Source organism: Sinocyclocheilus rhinocerous, unplaced genomic scaffold, assembly GCF_001515625.1.
Source record: "Sinocyclocheilus rhinocerous isolate Xijiao unplaced genomic scaffold, SAMN03320098_v1.1 scaffold1334, whole genome shotgun sequence".
Lineage (NCBI taxonomy): Eukaryota > Metazoa > Chordata > Actinopteri > Cypriniformes > Cyprinidae > Sinocyclocheilus > Sinocyclocheilus rhinocerous.
In genome coordinates this window covers 274,555-296,200 of record NW_015626864.1, presented here as the reverse complement: position 1 = coordinate 296,200, position 21,646 = coordinate 274,555, and the positions used below count along the sequence as shown (strand labels likewise).

Genomic DNA, 21,646 nt, shown 5'->3' with positions numbered 1-21,646 from the left:
AGATTTATGCAAAAGTAATATGGACAGTGGATGAAGTGACTAATAACATGTGGCTTAGTTCTATGTTTTTAACTGTTGTTCTGGAACATTCATTGTATATTATGTATTCTAAAGTTTCACTTTGTTTAGTGTACATAAAACATGTAGTTATTATGGAAATCACAATGAGATATGGGTGTGATTCCTGTGTAAAGGAAGATGTCATGCTTTCAGTGTGTGTGTGTAAGTGACTCTTTGCTTTATTGCCTGGCCTTCACTGTCTTGTGTAGCAGTTATTGTTTCTGTATTGCACTCCTGTGTGTTTTAACATGGACTGGTTCTTTGTAGTTTAGACAGGCTCGGACATGACACAGCCAAAGAGGTCTTTAACAAAAAAAAGTGTGTTTAACTTGGGCTGCTTGCACAGACTTGAAGAACAAAGAGGATGTTTTCCTTGCATGTTAACATTGAGCGTGTGTGTGTCTGTGTATTGGTATGTGTCTTGTTTTTCCATCTGAGCTCTTAGTGTAATATGTAGGTTTTTAAGCCACTGTATCCAACACTCTCCTGTAAATAATGCAGAGAGTGGACACAAACGCAGAGACACGGAAAACATGTTGTCCTTGTTCTCCTGCACCAGGAAACGGAGTTCCAAGAGAGGTGAGATCTTGAGGCTCACAATTGCACATTTTTTTAATAGCTGAATCTTATGTAATAGCGAAGAATTTGGATCCTGCTTATCATAAACACCAATATTAGAGCATTAGGATGATAATGAGATAAGACCAGTGTTGCATGTAACATGTTACATAATCAGCATGTTTGTTAAATAAATTAAAGTAAAAAAGTAAATAAAAATATTACTTTTTAAATTTACACCATTGAATTCAATTATTCCAATATTAAATGTAACACATCATATTTTCTTACATTTATTTTCTGACAATAGTTACAAACCTTACAAGTCTTGTTTTTCACTAGTTGGACATATATTATATTTTATAAAAATTTTTGGCAAATTGTCAAAAAGCAAAATTTGGGTTCATAAATCATTTCTGCAATTGTGATTCCGGTATAAATACGCTTTTGCCCCATTATAGTCATAATATAGATTATATGTCATTACAACAAGGCAATCTGTTGTTATACTTTTGTGAACTAACAAAATAATTGAACAAAAGACGGCTAGCAGTTTCCTGAGATGAAGATGAACCTTTTAATACTGGGATCTTTTAGGCTACAGTCCAAACCCAGATCTTCAATCACACTGAGGTAGCGGTCACAGCTCAACCCATCTGAGTTGCATTAAAAATGAATACTCGTCTTTTCGTTGAAAGCCATTAAAATGAGAGAGTCGGCCCTTCCCCCGGTTCTTCTAAATACCAGCACCCCAATGCTGAATAGCTTTGTCAATGTGCGGTTGGCGTCCATTTAGGGCCCTGGGCCGTTTCTATAGCCCTGTTATTGCTGCTTTGGTTTTGCGGATGTGTGAGAGGATGTTTTGTATTGAGTGGAGGCTCTGTGCCGTAGCTTTGTTGATTAAACCAAGTGATGAGATGGTGAATGAAACGTTGGACGCTGCTCAAGCCTCTTTCTCATGAGCCCAGCTGAGGCAACAGTGACAAGACTGAGCGCGTCCCCCTCGATCTCAACGGCCTGGTATTGTTTAATAGGAGTGATGGGATAAATGTAAATGAGAGACCACGTCCGGTGATTGGATGGAGGATAAAATCTCAAAATCACTTCTTTCTTTAGTTGTTTTTGTCGTATAGGCTGTTTTGACTTGTGTATAAGAACATTTGACCCAAATGTTTAATATTTGTTCTTTTAAAATCTGTAATTCTCAAAAGACTTGATACTTGTAAATCTTATACTTGTAAAATGTATAATTCTGCCCTGTGTTCTGATTGGTCAGTATAAGGAAGTCTGTAAAATTCCTGCTGCATTACCATTCAAAAGTTTGGAATCTAAGATTTGTAAAATAAAAAAAAATTATTATTATTATTTGAAAGGCTCCGTTTATTTGAGGAAAAACAGCAATGTTGTGATTGCAATTAAAATAACAGATTTATGTTTTAATATATTTTAACATTTCTATTTTAAAACATTGTTAAAATGTAATTTATTCCTGTGATGGCAAAGCTGGATTTTCTACATCATTACTCCAGTCTTCAGTGTCACATGAAACAAGATCATGCCATCTTAACCTAGAAACCGATAAAGAACGTGAAGTGACATTCCTGTATATGTCATCCTATGTCTATGAAATTGTGTGGTATAACCATAAACATCAGCATGGGAAACAACCAGTTTTTCCTTGTTTGTGGCGAAATTTTTACTAACTAAATCTCTTTGTTTCTCACACAGATGAGATTATGCAGCAGGAGAGCAGTCCTCTGTGTGCCGCAGACATCAGCCTAGACCTCAGGAAACAGTTTGCCTTCCTGTCAGGTGAGTCTCCTACACAATCAATCCCAGAATACTTTGCCAATAAAGACTGTGTGACCGCTATGAGAGATTCTGAAAGCTTCATAAAATGATCATCATTTGAGTTTACATGTACAACAAAACATTGATAACTCAAAAAAAAATTAGCAAATTTTTAAAACCGAAAAAAATAAAGAAATCTGGTGTCAGCATTAAACTATTAACTGACATGTAAATATAGTAAGTCGTCAGAACGCCAGTAAAGTTGTTTACATTTAGAGCAAAATGGGGTAAAATCTATTTCTGCGTCCCAATTCGCCTATACTGTTCCCTAAAAGTATGTACTCTTGTTGTGAAGAAAAAGTACATACTTTTGAGTATGTAGCAGAATAGCAGGCAAGCTTTGGGACATACTTCGTCATACTGTAATTATGTCTTTAACAGATGCTCTTTTGCTTAGTTATTCTGTTTTCACCTTCTCTTCTTCATCCAGCCATCCATTCTTCCATCTGCTGTTCCGTCTTTCCATGCATTCAGCTGCTCTTCCATCCAATCTTACCTACATCCATTCATCCAGCTGCTCTTCTCAGACTTTAAACAAGATCATGCCATCTTAATCTAGAAACCGATAAAGAACGTGAAGTGACATTCCTGTATATGTCATCCTATGTCTATGAAATTGTGTGGTATAACCATAAACATCAGCATGGGAAACAACCAGTTTTTCCTTGTTTGTGGCGAAATTTTTACTAACTAAATCTCTTTGTTTCTCACACAGATGAGATTATGCAGCAGGAGAGCAGTCCTCTGTGTGCCGCAGACATCAGCCTAGACCTCAGGAAACAGTTTGCCTTCCTGTCAGGTGAGTCTCCTACACAATCAATCCCAGAATACTTTGCCAATAAAGACTGTGTGACCGCTATGAGAGATTCTGAAAGCTTCATAAAATGATCATCATTTGAGTTTACATGTACAACAAAACATTGATAACTCAAAAAAAAATTAGCAAATTTTTAAAACCGAAAAAAATAAAGAAATCTGGTGTCAGCATTAAACTATTAACTGACATGTAAATATAGTAAGTCGTCAGAACGCCAGTAAAGTTGTTTACATTTAGAGCAAAATGGGGTAAAATCTATTTCTGCGTCCCAATTCGCCTATACTGTTCCCTAAAAGTATGTACTCTTTTTGTGAAGAAAAAGTACATACTTTTGAGTATGTAGCAGAATAGCAGGCAAGCTTTGGGACATACTTCGTCATACTGTAATTATGTCTTTAACAGATGCTCTTTTGCTTAGTTATGTGCATTCTGTCACTGTTTAAACTGCCCTGTCAATCATCTTGTCACCGTTAACATCATCCACATTTCGTATAATTTGATTTCCTACAGTATTGGAGAGAAATGAAGAGGCAAGTTGATCTGCCAGTCACGGGTCTATCATGCTGAGAATGCTTCTCATGTGTTTGCATAATGATGCATTTAAAAGTTAATGACCAAATGTATCTCTATATAAAAGTTCACAATGTTGTTGCAGATGAAATATAATGCGGAGAGCAGTAAATAAACATTTTTTCATCAGGTTAGATATTGATTATTTGTCACTCAAACCCCTTTCTCTACCTGTCCATCAGTCTTGCATATCTGCCATGTTTGTAGTTTTTTTTTTAACACTTTATGCGTTTGTAGTTCTAATTGAATCCTTGATCAATGCAGTGGGTTGTGGGCAATATTAGCCATCGAGTGTGCACGGATCTGCACTTCGAATTTCTACCAGAAATAGTAAACCGTCCGGGTACCTTTGGAATACATATTTCAATATATTACAATTTGGACATACTAATTATGATTTCAAATACTATTTAGGATGGATAGTATGCTAATTGGGAAGCAGCATATATGTTTTTTTCTGTTTTTGCTTAAACCTGGACCTTTACCTGAAGAAAATAATTTTAGGCATTTACATGACTTTGCCATTTAAAAGTTTGGGGTCTGTAAGTTGTTGTTTTTTTTTTTACCCCCCCATGATTTAGAAAGAAGTCTCTTATGTTTACCATGGCTGCATTTATATGAACAGAAACACAGTAAAAACACTAAGATTGTGAAATATTATTACAATTCAAAATACCTCTTTTCTAATTTAATATATTTTAAAATGTGATTTATTCCTGTGATGGCAAAGCTGAATTTTCAGCATCATTACTCCAGTCTTTAGTGCCACATGATCCTTCAGAAATCATTCTAATATGCTGACTTGCTGCTCAAGAAACATTTATTATTATCAATGTTGAAAACAGTTGTGCTGCTTAATATTTTTATGGAAACTGTGATACATATTTTCAGGATTCTTTAAAAAATATATTTTAAATATAAATCCGTTGTAACATTATTAAATGTTTTTACTGTCACCTTTGGTCAATTTAATACATCCTTGCGGAAATAAAGTTATTCATTAAAATTTTTTTAAATGTATTCACTTCCTATAGTCACTACAGAAACATCCATGTTATTAAGCGTAATTGTGTAAAATTATGCATGTAAAAACTCAATGCTGACATTCTCATTCACTCAGATATATATAGTGCAAATGTGTCTGCAGCGTCTGCTGCAGGACGTGAATAACTAACTTAATCACTGATCTAATGAGCTATTTATAGTGTTTTGACAGTACCATGAGTATGATTTGTCCTGTTTCACATGTTTTAACACTTTATGCGTTTGTAGTTCTAATTGAATCCTTGATCAATGCAGTGGGTTGTGGGCAATATTAGCCATCGAGTGTGCACGGATCTGCACTTCGAATTTCTACCAGAAATAGTAAACCGTCCGGGTACCTTTGGAATACATATTTCAATATATTACAATTTGGACATACTAATTATGATTTCAAATACTATTTAGGATGGATAGTATGCTAATTTGGGAGGAGCATATATGTTTTTTTCTGTTTTTGCTTAAACCTGGACCTTTACCTGAAGAAAATAATTTTAGGCATTTACATGACTTTGCCATTTAAAAGTTTGGGGTCTGTAAGTTGTTGTTTTTTTTTTTACCCCCCCATGATTTAGAAAGAAGTCTCTTATGTTTACCATGGCTGCATTTATATGAACAGAAACACAGTAAAAACACTAAGATTGTGAAATATTATTACAATTCAAAATACCTCTTTTCTAATTTAATATATTTTAAAATGTGATTTATTCCTGTGATGGCAAAGCTGAATTTTCAGCATCATTACTCCAGTCTTTAGTGCCACATGATCCTTCAGAAATCATTCTAATATGCTGACTTGCTGCTCAAGAAACATTTATTATTATCAATGTTGAAAACAGTTGTGCTGCTTAATATTTTTATGGAAACTGTGATACATATTTTCAGGATTCTTTAAAAAATATATTTTAAATATAAATCCGTTGTAACATTATTAAATGTTTTTACTGTCACCTTTGGTCAATTTAATACATCCTTGCGGAAATAAAGTTATTCATTAAAATTTTTTTAAATGTATTCACTTCCTATAGTCACTACAGAAACATCCATGTTATTAAGCGTAATTGTGTAAAATTATGCATGTAAAAACTCAATGCTGACATTCTCATTCACTCAGATATATATAGTGCAAATGTGTCTGCAGCGTCTGCTGCAGGACGTGAATAACTAACTTAATCACTGATCTAATGAGCTATTTATAGTGTTTTGACAGTACCATGAGTATGATTTGTCCTGTTTCACATGTGCCATGAGAGTCATAAGTGAATAAGCAACAGAGATTATTTATAAATGTCTGCTTTCACGGTGTCAACAGCAGATTCATTCAGAACATGCACAGATTCCACATATACACACAGTCACTTAATAACACTCCAGAAACTCTCTCCAGTCTCAGTAAATAACCCAGTTAGGGCTCGGCTCAGGTTGCCCAGGATAACGCCTGACTGGAGGAAACCCCTTAATTATTCATTGTTGCCATGACGATGCGCTTGACAACAAAGTTCAGAGCTGATGTGCTTTGCGAGGATATTTGATTGACAGTTAGGCTGTGTGTGAGGACTATAGAAGAGTTGTATAGTGAATAAGAGGATTAGATTGGGATTCAGGTTTTCTATTAAAGAAAAAAAAAACTCATCTCTTTATTGCATCAAATCTACAAGAGAGTCTCTGAATATTTACAAACCTAAACAAACTCATGTATTATACATGCCATGAAACATTTACAACAATACTGCTAGAAGAGTGAACAACAACCAAGTTGCATTATTGAAGGAGCCAGGATATTTCAATAAAAAGTGACGTGACGTGTGGCACATACTCAGAATTTGGTGCTATGCATTAAACCATCCAAGTGCACACACACATAGCAGTGAGTAGTGAACACACACACACACACACACACCTGAAAAACACTGAATATAAAATTATTTACAAAACAGAAGATTGGATTATAATACTAAACTATTTTTATTTTCTTTCGCAATCTTTAAATTAAACCATGTCGGAGAGTGAGAGAGCAAAAGAGAGATTCAGTGAGCTCTGGCTGGCTGCATAATGGTGCAGTTGTAGTTCAGGGTTTAAGGCAACGTTTTAATGCGTTGTTAATGACAGTACTGTATCTAAAAGACTGTGGTTACCAGAATCAGTGTTAATTGTACTTCTGACTTCTGTTAACTAGTGGCCTTGTGACTTAAAAAACTGCTTACTATTCTTAAATTTGTAGCGCACTATAAGGGGTGTCTTTCATTTTATACTGTTGTCTGAATTTTTAGTGGACAATTTGTTTCCCTCTGTAGTGCACACGTTTTTAAAGCATTTATAGTGTATAACTGATGTATACTAGCCAACAATACATTGCACTTATTGCATTGTGGAAAGCTCCAAATACTGTCCAAATACTTTTTACTTTCTAAGATTTGCTGCCTCATTTTTGTTAAGTTCATCCCTATATAGTGCACTATGGAGCATTCCCTATTTAGTGCTACTTGAATGAGGGAACAAGTGAGCGATTTCATATACAATCTGTGTGTCCATGTAGCATATGCACTATTTTATTTCTGTGTGCGTTTATGTTGCTATGGTGAATATGTTTCTCTGGTCTCATGCCTCAGTCCTCCACCTAGATTTAATGACAGACCTCCACTGCTAGACGCTCCATCTGTTTATTTTCATTTCCTTTTTACTCTTTTCATCTTTTTTTCTTTTCTGGTCCTGCTTTTTCCTCCCAGACAGCTGCAGAGGCCTGTGTTTGATATTATCATTATCACTATTATTATATTCAACTCTAATATACTCAATTACCCTATATATATTCTACCCGTTTATATATGCCATTCTACTCTCTTCAGCGCTAGTGTACTCTATTATATTCCATTCTACTCAACTCTTATTACTCTGTTCTACATTTTTTCACTTCATTCTGCTCTGTTCTTCTCTTTTATACTCCATTCTTCTCTATTTAACTCTCTAATATACTCAATTGTACTAAATTCTACTCTGTTCTGCCCTTTTATACTCAACTCTGCTGTTCTACATTTTTGCTTAATTCTACTCGAATATACTCAATTTTACTATATTCTATTCTACCCTTTACAATCCATTCTGCTCTGTTTTCTGTTTTTCTTTTATGCTCCATTCTACTCTTTTTCAACTCAAATATACTCAATTCTATCAAGTTCTACTCTATTTTTACCTTTTTTGTACTCCATTCTACTTTATTTTTTTGTTCGGACAATGAGTGGGTTATTCTACTCACATTCCTGGGGGGTCATAAAACCAGTGATATCATGATTAGTTGTCATGGTGACCAGGGGGCCTGGTGTTCTGCAGAAATCCTGGCATCCAGTTTATTGAGTGAGGGGACTGTGACGATTTGTTAATCTAATGAATAATTGATTTGTTAAATCAAAAAAAAATTAGTGTGTCAGATTGGTCGAGACGCTACATACTCCATTGTATATTCTGCTCTTTTCCATTATATTCTTTTATACTCTCTTATATTATATTGTTCTCAGAGTATGTGGGTGTGAGAGAGAGAGAGTTTCTTTTTTGTATGGTGTGTCCGTTTGTTGAAGATGAATGCCTCTTTGTCTTTTGGATTGCATGTTGTAGTATAATGTTGTGGAGTGACCCTCTTTCTCTCTCTCTTACCTGGTCCAGGTGGACTGGAGCTCTTTGGTTTTGCTCTACTCATGATTACAAATGTGACAGCAGTGTCCTTTTCACCTCGTGTGTGTGTGTGTGTGTGTGTGTGTCTGTGTGTGACAGTCATAGCGATGTTAATATGTGTAAGTGCTGCAGTGGATCTATCCTGCTCTATTAATCACAGAGTGTTGTAGCATCCAAGTACACACACACGGTCACATGACCTCTGTCACAGAACATACTGCACCAAACATGTCTTTCGTCCTCTTTCCATTTCTGTCTTCTATTTCTCACACACACATACACATACAGACTATCTATAGCCCCAGTAATGATTTATATGATGTTTATCTCTGTGTTTTTTAATGTCATCTGTATCGAAGCTCAATGACAGGAAAAGAGGAGATTTGAAGGTTTTGTTCTCATGCCGTTGCATTGTGCCCTTGACATTGCCTCATGTCCTTGACGCGTCTATGCAGTTCGTAATAGCTACGATCAGTTTTCTGTGAATGTACGCAGTCGTATTTCTCTATGTACGCTGTACATGTGAAGCTGTAGAAGTGCCCTCTTGTGGGTAGAAGACTTTTTAAATGCAGAAGTGCTGCTAGATCAGTCTGACTGTAAACTAGTTCAGATTAGTTCAGGAGGTTAATGCTGCTGGTTATAGACAATTTTTCCTCTTAATATATTATCATAACACTTATTTGCATCACAAGGTATAATGGAATAAAAAGATGATTAGTTTTCATGCCGTCTTCTTCCAAATCTGCATTTCCAGGTGGCCGAGGACAGAATGGCAGCCCCATCATTATTTTCCCAGAGTACCCGGCGTTTGGTGAGTTGGAGGAACAGGAGTTTCACAACGTGCTGACATATCTGACCAGTGTTCCCAGGTGAGAAAACAGGAGGTGGAAGGATCAGTCATTACCAGCACTTAAAAAAAATAACCAGAGTTCCTACATTCATCGGGGCATGTGAAAATGTTTTCCCCCCAGACCTAGAAAAGTCCTTATTTATTGACTAGATGTTGCTTCTTGTAAGTGCTTACAAAGTAGATGTGCATGCAAACCATTGATGCTGTTATTGAAAACATGTGTACTTCAGTCTATTAATTCCAAAAATTGCGTCCTGACCTATAAATACACTCCAATCTCTGATTTAAAATCCAGCATTGATGAATGATTGGAAATGTCATGAAAGTTCATTTGTCAAAAAGTGTGGGAACACTAAATTACCCAGCTTTTAGCAAAGCCTATCAGAAATTATTTTTGTTTAACAACAGAATACATTGTATGTATTTAATTTATGATGAAGTTATTATCTTTATTCAGTCATTTCACTGCAGTGTTGATGAGAAACTAGTTGAGAAATATTTTGGTCGGTTGTTTTGTTTCTTGAATTGGACATTAGATGGCACTCTAATGCTTTCCCATTGCAACACGTCATGCTGTTTGCAATTCAATGAATTTGAGTCATGACTGTCTGCATGTGTGTGTGACTGCTCATTAATATTCATCATACATATTAAATTAGAATGTGTAATTATGTACACGATTAACAAGGTGATCCTAATGCCCCTTGTTTTACATATGCATTCTTAGTTTGTGAGTAATGTGACCTACATGATTTTCTCAGGGAAGTAAGTTGTTGACTTGAAGATGACTTCATATCAATGAGTAACCTAAAGATGTTGAATTAATTTGCATGTATATCATTCAAATTTTTTTTAATGTTAATCCCTGTGAAAGTTCACTGGTGCATTGGTCTGTTTGCTGATCCTGTGAAATCCTCTTTAATTTAACAGCCCTTGTTAATATTTTAATGAAAGAGTGATTCTGGTCCTTTGCTTTCCATCACACTCTCTTTCTTTCCACCTCTTGTTTCCCCATTATTCCCATGAGAAACAGAGAGAGAGGGGGTAATTGAGTAATTGGATGGATTTCTTCATGCTGAAAATGGCATGAAGAAATGATGGGGTTTTGATTTAGTTCTGATTTGGTAAATGAAAGGAGTTCAGGAGCAAAATACAGCAGCTCATGGAATAAAGGGGCGAATGTCATGAAACCCCTCAAGAATGCGTCCTAGTCATGTTTATAAAATAAAAAGAAATTAATACTATACTATTTTGCTTAAAACCATAAAGATATTTTGCATTGTGACATTAAGTACATTTAGCCACACAATTCAAATTATTATAATGGAAACTAATTCTCATACTGTAATACAAAGTAAAAAAAGAAATAAGTAAATAAAATAAAAATTGTACAAAAGTATGTGTACATCATGGATTTGAACTACCTAGAATTAATACCGTTTTGATTTTTTTTTTAATTGATACTGTCTGGACACATTATGAAAATGTGAATAATAATAATAATAAGAAATGATGGGGTTTTGATTTAGTTCTGATTTGGTAAATGAAAGGAGTTCAGGAGCAAAATACAGCAGCTCATGGAATAAAGGGGCGAATGTCATGAAACCCCTCAAGAATGCGTCCTAGTCATGTTTATAAAATAAAAAGAAATTAATACTATACTATTTTGCTTAAAACCATAAAGATATTTTGCATTGTGACATTAAGTACATTTAGCCACACAATTCAAATTATTATAATGGAAACTAATTCTCATACTGTAATACAAAGTAAAAAAAGAAATAAGTAAATAAAATAAAAATTGTACAAAAGTATGTGTACATCATGGATTTGAACTACCTAGAATTAATACCGTTTTGATTTTTTTTTTAATTGATACTGTCTGGACACATTATGAAAATGTGAATAATAATAATAATTATTATTTATTATTATTATTATAGAATGAAATATGACCTCAATATGTGTTTGTAAAATGTATTCAAAGATTAATTTGTAAGCAAGACATGGTCCTGAATTTGTTCTGTGGTTTCTGATAAAACATCTACAATTTTAAATTTAATATTATTACATATTTGCAATTTATAGTCAAGCCCAAATATCTTGATGTTTTTTTTTTATTAACAGTGAAAATACAAATGTCCTGTATTAAATAAATCTTCATCCCATTATTCATTCAAAGCATTCAGCTATCTTGTATGTGTGTGTGTATATATATATATATATATATATAATATAATATACACACAGCCACATAACTTTATATATACATATAATTATATACATATATATATATATATATATATATAAAATATTGCTTTGCACTCTTAACACAATGCACTAACAACACAGAACAATAATTTAAAAAAATTATAGACTAAGCACCAGTATGACCATAAATCTTGAGCAATGAACCAGCCGCTGGCTTTAGAATTCTCCAACAGCCTTTGAATGGAAGGTTATAATTACAGTGATGATTGTAATCAGATTTTTGATCTTTATTACTGATGGACACTCAAGGTCATTAGTCAATGTGTCAGTACAGATCTGCACCAGGGCTTTGTCAGCTGATAAGTCCCCTGCATCTCTCCATTCTCTCTTTCTCCTACCCTCCACTGTGAAAGGAGCAGAGAACAAACGTTACTGAGAAAAACAGCCGGAGGCTGAGGGGGGACAGGGAGGTGGAATTGAGAGGAGAGAAAAGGGATGAAAGTGTGAAATTTGGTGGAGAAGGCGGGAGCCAGAAAAAAAGACACACAATCTGTGTGTCACTGTAATGGCGGCAGATTTGATGCACAAGTATCTGCAGTGCCAGTTTCTAGTGGGAGGAGCTTCCATTATCAATCAGCACTCATCTCCCGCCCACATTCCATATTAGCAATTCAGGCTAGACTCTGAGCCCGGCTGTCCGTCAGCGCTCTCCTGAGCTCTGATTGGTTGAGAGGGAGCACCTGATGCTGCATGATTGGTCGCTGTAAAGGGGAGGCAAAATGTAGCTGCTCTCCCGGTCTGTGCCTACGGTGGCATTCATTCAAATGGAACCATAAACAGAGGGGCTGAAAGCAAAGGTGCACTGAAGGCAAGAAACCATCTGTGTACACTGAAATCTGCAGAAGGACATTTGGAATATCAGCATTGGGGTGGATTCTGCACATTCATGCTGTTTGTTTTTTTAATATCAGTAGTGTGTAATTGGATTTTCTGCCTCCTCGGTCACCATAAAGCAGCTTGATACTGCTGGTGCGGAGCGCTGCCGTTCTCCATGGTGATGGACATAGCAACCAGCTCAGCATCTCTGCGCTACGTTGCCACGATTGCATTCTGGGCTAGTGCATTTCAATGTACGTCTATGTGTTTTAATTTGCTTTTGGACACATTATGCATTCATCTGGCGTGTCAGGGGGCAAACGAAGATGTGTACATGTAGATAAAATAATGGTTTGCAATACACCGAGTGCTGGTTAATTTTTCAGTCTGATATGTAGGGATGACTGCAGTGAGTCGGTTAGTAACCGTTTAATGATGACTTTAGGGTATGTGACATATTCAGTATCTCAGCGTTTATGACTTTTGAAAGTGTGTGCGCTTGCTGCCATGGTGATGGTGTCTCTCTGATTTTCAGTCTCGGCTCGACGGGGGTCGGCTTCATCCTGGTCATTGACCGGCGGCAAGACAGATGGGCATCAGTGAAGGGGACGCTGCTGCGAATCGCGGTGAGCCCTCAGAGTGTGTGAGAGAGAGAGAGAGAGAGAGAGAGAGAGAGAGAATAAAAATAGGATGTGCATGTGCTTAAATGTGTATATTGTGATAGAGAACATCATAATTGAAATTTAAAGGGATAGATAACCCAAAAATGAAAATTGTCATTATTTACTCTCTCTAATGTAATTTCGAACCTGTTTGAATTAAGTGTTTATTATGCGGAACACAAGAACTTAAAATGACTGCTTTTTTGTTTTTCTGTACAATGAAAGTCAATGGGTCCAATGATTGAGAGAGAGAGAGAGAGAGAGAGAGAGAGAATAAAAATAGGATGTGCATGTGCTTAAATGTGTATATTGTGATAGAGAACTAATTAATTGAAATTTAAAGGGATAGATAACCCAAAAATGAAAATTGTCATTATTTACTCTCTCTAATGTAATTTCGAACCTGTTTGAATTAAGTGTTTATTATGCGGAACACAAGAACTTAAAATTACTGCTTTTTTTGTTTTTCTATACAATGAAAGTCAATGGGTCCAATGTTTGCCTCCCAGTTGACAATTTATGGAAAAAAAATGTGCTTCAAATATCTTATTTTGTGTTGCACAGAAGAAAGTAAGTTATATACACTCTTAAGATAAAGATCTTTATTGGCATCAATGGTTCCACAAAGAACATTTAACATCCATGTAACCTATGCCACAAAAGGTTCTTTATAGTGGAAAAAGATTATTTTAAGAACTGTTCACCGAACGATTCTTTGGGACCCAAAAATGGTTCTTCTATGCGAAAAAACCCTTTTGGAACTTAGGTGTAGGTTTTGGAAAGAATTAAGAGTAAGTAAATGATGTCAGAAGGTTCATTTTTAGATGAACTTTCCCTTTAAGAGAACACTTTAAGATGAAATCTCTTTGAGTGTCCGTATGAATGAGGAAACTTTTGCGTGTACATCTGTGAGCTGCTTTTTCCATCCATGCTGTAAGAAGAATAGGAGCTGACAGACAGATGCCTTTGGCTATATGAGTGGATTAGTCCGAATTTCTGCATTATTCCAAGTCGGAGGGCATCTAAATAAGGCCCTCGTTTCCTTTCATAGAAACCCTAAATATTTCATCCACCACAGAGACGTCTAGCGCACCACAGCACCGCACTCTGCAGACATCCCCATGAGTATAAACACAGCCCACTGAAAGCACAAATGATGTTGAAGTTATGTTTAATGAACAATAGCAGCAAAAACAGCTGTGTCCGTTCTTGTCATCAGCTTGTTTTGAGTGTAGCCTGTAGTGATCATCAGTGCTTTTATGCTTGTGGTAAACTCTTCAGACTATCAACAAGTGTGGTGGCTGCAGGGGGTTTGTTAAAGCTGTGAGCATGTGTATGATGGTCAGTAGGGGAGAGGTCACTGGGCTAATCAGATTAACACTGTTAAATTAGGTCAGCACTCAAAAACGCTACTGGAGTCAAATCAGTGATCAAGATGTTGGCTAACTTGTTTTTTTGATACATTTTCACATTTTGTCAAACTCAGCAAAGTGAGTCCTGATTTTGGTCTTAACTCTGTAGTTATCTTTGCGTAGCAGTGCAAACAAGGTAGAAATTATAAAAGGAACAGTTGTTGTTTCATTCTTGTCAGTGTCATTATTGGCATTATTAATTAACTTTATTGTGTTTAATACAGCAGTGGGAAACATTTTATACCAAAAATGTGCACAAATTTAGTGTGTGCTAGTGTTTTGTGAGGATTGTAGGCTTTGAGGACTTAGAAGTGAACATAAGATGATATTTAATGGCTCTTTCACTGATACGTGTCATTTCATACTGCACTGACACTGTGTAGGATTCACTAGCATAAATGTTTTAAGCTGGGGAAAATGCATTCATTTTTGTTTTTGTGTTTTTGAAAGACGTCTCTTATGCTCACTAAAGCTGCATTTATTTGATCAAAAATACACTAATATCATGAAATATTATTGCAGTGTAATTTGTTCCTGTGATGGCAAAGCTGAATTTTCAGCATCATTACTCCAGTCTTCAGTGTCACATGATCCTTCAGAAATCATTGATAATATGCTGATTTGGTGCTCAGGAAACATTTATTGTTATTATTATCAATGTTGAAAACAGTTGTGCTGCTTAATATTTTTGTGGAAACCATGATAAAATTTTTTCAGGATTCTTTGCGTAGAAAGTTTAAAAGAACAGCATCTATTTGAAAAAAATTTTTTTGTAACATTGTAAATATTGTTACTGCCACTTTTGGTCAATTTAATGCATCCTTTGATTAAAGTATTAATTTATTTTTACTGACACCAAACTTTTAAACATTCTCCTTTTATTATTTTTAAACATTAAACAAAATTATGTTCATATGAAACTTGGTTTTGTTTGGTAAACATGGCCTATTAACTGGTAACTTGGGTTGCAGCAGTTGGACTGTTTGTTTATTGTCCCATGTAATAATTGGTTTTATCTGTACAGTGACAGTTAGAAACATGAGAGCTGGTCTAATGTAAAGTGGCTTTAGGAGACTAAATGAATTATTCACTTATTTTAGGCCACTTTTACATTAGTGTCCATTTAATAATGTAATTACTGTAAGTACTAAGTGATAGTAATGAGTAACATGCACTTAATATTTCATCATGTTGTTGAATAGTCTGCAGATGCTCACTGTAACATGGTGACTGTACGTTAAAGTGCTCTAACACATCAGCCAATTATTGTCAACTAAACTTGACTCTTTCTGAATAAGCAACTTTTGTGTTTTAGTGACATCAGATCTATAACAGAGTGCACATAATTCTGGTGTTCAGACTGTTTTACTGAGCTGTTTATGTGTTGATGATGGAGAGGTTTATTCTACTACCCCACAGACATACTTCAGTTTAGATGACACACTCCAGGATTATCTTGCACCTGAAGAAGAGAGGGGAATTTATCTTTGTTTCATAGGCATAATGCATTTTGCTGTAGATTATTATTATTTTGCCTCATGTCCCTCTCTCTTTCTCTTCACTTTACTTTCAACCTTCTGTTAAACTGCACTTCATATCATATTATTTCTTGCATGTTCATAGTTAGACTACAACACAGTGAGAGTTTCCACAAAAATATTAAGCAGCAGCTGTTTTCAACATTGATTATAATAAGCAATGTTTCTCAATATTGTTGCTGAAAATTCAGCTTTGCCATCCCAGGAATAAATTACATTTTAAATATATTACAATAGAAAACATGTCTTTTAAATTGTAATAATAATCTAGCGTAGCGTTAGTTCTGGCAAGTCACGTTAGTCAAGCATGGATTCGCAGGGAGTTCTTGCCCAGAACAGAACCATACCGCCAATCCAAACTGTATGCTAATTGTCAATCATCTTTGACGATAGTGGTCCTGACAGAATTGTAATTAACATGTTTTTGATCAAATAAATGCAGCATTGGTAAACTTTAAAAAAACACTGAAAAATCTTACCAACCCCAAACTTTTTAACTGAAATGTAATTCAAAAGACAATTAAAACAAATATATTCCTTTGATTATTGTATATTATGTGACCATTTTTAAAGGAAACTTTTACCCTGCTGTACCTTAATGTTTTCTATGCATACAGTAGTTTTTCTCTCCCTCGCCTTTTTCCATTCTTCTCATTCACTCTCTCTCTGCTCACACACACACTGGCACACACAAGCATGTAATCACTCCTTTCTTTCTCTATCCTCCATCACAGCACATATGGCTGATTGGTAATGGTTATTAGCAGTGCAGCTGGTGTGGAACGGCCGGAGGAGATTTTCCTACACGTGTCTGAAATCAAAACAAAAATACGACCAATAAGTAAATTGATAATTAAAAAACAAAATAAAAAGTTCTAATAACATCATACATAATAACTAATTCTAAATGAAGGCCATTGTGTGCTGTGGTCTTTATAGGTGATATACAAATACAAATGAGGTTGCTTCACAAATTAAGAATAATAAGACATTATATATCATGGAGGAAATATAGATTTTTGTGTCTGCTTTTGCTCCGTGTTAGATTGGTTAATGATGTCTTGTATGTATTTCATTTATGGCATAATTACAAGTGTGTTAGTTTCTTCTTCATTTCTTTTAACATGGAACAAAATCCCTTGTGCACACTCTCATTATTGTTTTTGTTATTAGAATTTAGATGCATTTAGATTTGTGCAATTTTATGTGTTCAACAACATGCACCAGTGAACAAAGAAGTCTGATTGAACTAGTCTCTGTATTCACTTTAAGACATTTTAATGTGTGCTAATGCATGCTAATGTATGATAATTGGGCACAGATAAACATCTTCCCCAGTGTAGCTAAATTGAAATATTGCACTATTCTTGCAATATTTGCAATGGATGACCAGTGATCCTCCCCCCACACACATACAAATAAATATTGTGCATTTAAAAAAACAATTTGAAAGTCCATATTAATATCAAACAATTCAATACAAGTCACTCAATTCTTACAACTCACATTTTATGTGCATTTTATTTCATTTTTATTAAGTGTAATTTTGATTTAGTTTTACTAAGGAGTATATGAACTGCATAAACCATCTTATTATTGTTCCCACAATGATTCATAAATAAATTGAGACACTAAACAGCTGACAGAACACGAGTTTAATATGCTCCTCCCTCATTTCATCTCGCGCTTCAGCATGCAGACCAACCAGCTGTGTTTAAATGTCTTTTATTATGGTGCTGCTGGTCCTGTGTTTACTGGCGCTAAACATTTCCTTTCTTTGACCTGAAAGCGTTGATGGCCATCTCCCTTCTGTGCTCTCTCAGGCGTCTCAAGGGAGGTTGTTAAGAGGCTCGTGTGTTGAAAGACAGGAGAGCGTCTGTTCAATGACATCCGCTGTAAAAGGACATAAAGCACCCATATCCATTTTTACCCTTTGGGTAGAGTCTTTGATGTGTCCTATTCTCAGACTTTATGGGGAAAATGTATATATAGATCAGTTTTTATGCACAATCAGAAGTTAAAGCTGTGCAAAATGCATTTCATTAAATTTGACAGTCTTAAAAATAAAGATTCCAAAAGGATGTTTTGGCAGCAATGACCCGTAAAAGAACAATTTTTGGTTCAGTGAATATTTCTTTTAAAAACTTTGGTAACACTTTCTATGAAACCCATATTTATAATACATTATAAGGGTATTCTTAAGGCATTATAATGAATGCATAATGCATTATAAAAAAAAACTTATAATATGCTATATAATAGTTTTAATGTTTTATAATATTTACTTATTTGTGGTTATAGCTTTTAAGAGTATGATAATTTATAACACAATGAACACTTTTTTCTCAAACAGCCATAAGATCAGATATCAGATCAGATGAATGTGTAATATGACACATTTGCTTTGAATTATTTTTATTGTATCAGTTTGATTATTTTGATGGTACCCCAACAGACATACTGACTATAAGTAACTTTGCAAGTACGTCAACATTCTACCTACCCTAACCTTAAACTAAGCCTACTAATACTCTAATGAGAGTTATTTGACATGTAGATGCAAAGTTGCTTATAGTCAATAGAATGCGTAAGCATTATATTGTATTATAATTGTTGTTATGATTATTTATAAGATGATATAACATATTATAAGGTTTTTATAATGCATTATGCATTCATTATAATGCCTTAAGAATACCCTTATAATGTATTATAAATATGGGCTTCATAGAAAGTGCTGCCAAAACTTTTTCTGTCTCGGACACACCTCCCTGGGTTTCTCAAGTCCATCCACAGTTATTAAGAGTGAAGCGTGCTGAGGGTAGTCCTGAGGTGAAAAATGAAAGGTGAAAGGTCACTGAGATGAGCATCAGGGACACTGGGATTTAAGTCCCTTGCTATTTATTGGAGTGTTTCTATTTTTGTTGGAAATAAAGAGCCTTAATGAGATAGATGTGTATTTCTCTGGGGTGTGCCTAATTTTACTATCCAATTTAACCAAAAAAAGTAATTGAATTGTGTGTATTGAATTAGGAAATGCAGTGAGTGTATGGACTGGAAATGTGCGTGTATGTGTGTGTGTGTTAATTGAATTTCACGTGCCACGTGTCTGATTAGTCTGTGGTATATCAGTGCCGTGGCAGCTGCTCCCTAGAGACTCGGTTTCTCCACCTCCTTACGCACACACACACACACGGCTTTCCCAGGAGAACACTGAGTTACACTCCCCATAGTAATTCCTTTCTTCGTCTCACACTTGTTCTCACTCTCTATATCCTGGAATATCCCTGTTCCATTTTTGGAAAGTGTGACAAGTTTGTGTGTCTATAAGTGTTGTTAGTCTTGATATTTGAGGTGTTTATATGCCCTTTCAAATTTGGACAAATTATATACAGTTTTTAAAATCAGTATACATGTGTATTACTGTGTTTTACATTTATATTATGAAATCTTACTGTGGGCAGACGAACCCACTGCAGTCTTTATACACACACACACACACACACACACACATAATAAAGGTGTGAGTAAAGTGAGAATGGGGGAAGGGAGGGTGACCATATATTCAGTGCAACATCACTGAATATGTTATTAATGAATAATTGTATTAATGAGTAGGACAGATTTCTGTGTAAATGTTTTTCATGATTGCATCATATTTGGGAAAACATTGTCTATATCAATTAGTTCAATTCATTTTCTGAGCTAAAAGAGACCACTGGTATGTTATCTTGTAATTGCAGTCTTTATGAGAGGCCCAAGGCGATCGTGTAATATAATCACAGACACACAGCGGTTTACTAAAGCTTCCTAAAAGAGGAGCTGTGTTGGTCACATCTGCTTGAATGAGCTTTAATGGAGGACTCAATAATGGGGCGTGTTTCTCTGACTTCCTGTTGTGCGCAGAGCCGACCCCTGTGACTCTTTAGTTATTGCATGGGGACAAGCATGGCCAGTCTGCCTCAGCGGAACAGGATATTGTCATGGTAATATAAAGGCGGGATTCAATTTGACTCTTTTGTCAGCAATCAAACATGAGGTTTTTAATGGAACTAACTGCGTTTTTATGGGCATTATAAATGGGAAATCTTTTGCTCATTTGGATTTGACAGTTGTTTTGGACATTGAATACAAAGAGTACAATGCAATTATGTAAATTTTCTGTAATTTTATCAGTTAATTTGTTGCTATGTGGTTGCTAGAGTGTTTAGGCGGTTGTTAGGTAGCTACTTTTTAACTCAGCAAGCCGGATGCTTTAATGTCCAATCAAAACTTGATGAGTTATGTGCCAAATATGTTTAATTTCAGGTCTGAGGTTAATTAATCATATCTCGTTTGTGTTAAGGTCCACTCTGCAACCAAATATTCAGTTGCCATGCTAATTATTCTTGTTAGCCCTTGAATCTCACATTTCCCTAATTGTTAGATGCGAATGAAAACAAACAACAGCACTGTCCAAGAAAAAAAGGGGGGCAGGGTAATAACATTTTCCTCGAAACCCAAAGCTGGAGGCATTTCAGCATGGCAGACTGTGAGATCAGCCCACTGTAGGATTAGCTCATGTTGGCAGATTCCTGCAGAACTGTAAGGACATGATTTTGATTCTTGGGACGGCTCAAGTGTTCATGACAAATCCCTACTGTGCATCTCGTCACTTTAAATCTGTGATCAGAGTGACTGGGCAGTTGGAACATACTAATGAAATTCAATTTTAATTAATGTTACTATATCACATACTTGGGGTTTTGGATTAAGCCAGCACTGTTTGGGCTACACTGACTTGTTAAGGAGAGCTGAACTGTTAATTTATATATAATTTATGTAATGATAATTTTTTATTTATTTTGGATGGGCATGAATGTATGCATGTATATGTGGTGAAATAGCACTGTCAGAATGTTTATAGTCAGCAAGAATTTTCTTTAAAGAAATTAATACTTGTATTCAGCTAGGATGCATTAAATTGAAAAGACATTAATAATTACAAAATGATTTTCAAATAAATGCTATTTTAAATTATACTAGAAATTCTATTGTTAGTTGTTTTCAACTCTTTTAAACCTTCATAATAAGAAGAAATGTTTCCTGAACAGCAAATCAGCATATCAGAATGCTTTCTGAAGGATCATGTGACACTGAAAACTGGAGTAATGATGCTGAAAATTCAGCTTTGCATCACAGGAATATATTACATTTTAAAACATATTAAAATAGAAATCAGTTATTTTAAAGGGGTCGTATGATGTTGCTAAAAAGAACATTATGTTGTGTATTTGGTGTAATGAAATGTGTTTATGCTGTTTAAGGTTAAAAAAACACATTATTTTCCACATACTGTACATTATTGTTTCTCCTCTATATCCCCCGCCTTTCTGAAACGTGTCGATTTTTACAAAGCTCATCGGTCTGAAAAGCAAGGTGTGCTCTGATTGGCCAGCTATCCAGTGCGTTATGATTGGTCGAATACCTCAAGCGTGTGATGGAAATGTTACGCCCCTTGCCATATTGTGATGCCCTGTCCGGCCGGAGCGACA

The 21,646-nt window shown here is 35.3% G+C and overlaps 1 protein-coding gene across 1 annotated transcript in view; it reads left to right on the top strand.

Annotated features, from left to right (window-relative positions):
• Nucleotides 1-21,646, top strand: part of LOC107718861 (guanine nucleotide exchange factor DBS-like) — a 62,044-nt gene that overhangs the window by 19,369 nt on the left and 21,029 nt on the right. Inside the window, exons 2-4 of the mRNA XM_016526099.1 lie at nucleotides 2,347-2,430; nucleotides 9,318-9,432; nucleotides 13,036-13,126. Coding sequence (XP_016381585.1) covers nucleotides 2,347-2,430; nucleotides 9,318-9,432; nucleotides 13,036-13,126 — 290 coding nt within the window. The remainder of the gene's footprint in view (nucleotides 1-2,346; nucleotides 2,431-9,317; nucleotides 9,433-13,035; nucleotides 13,127-21,646) is intronic.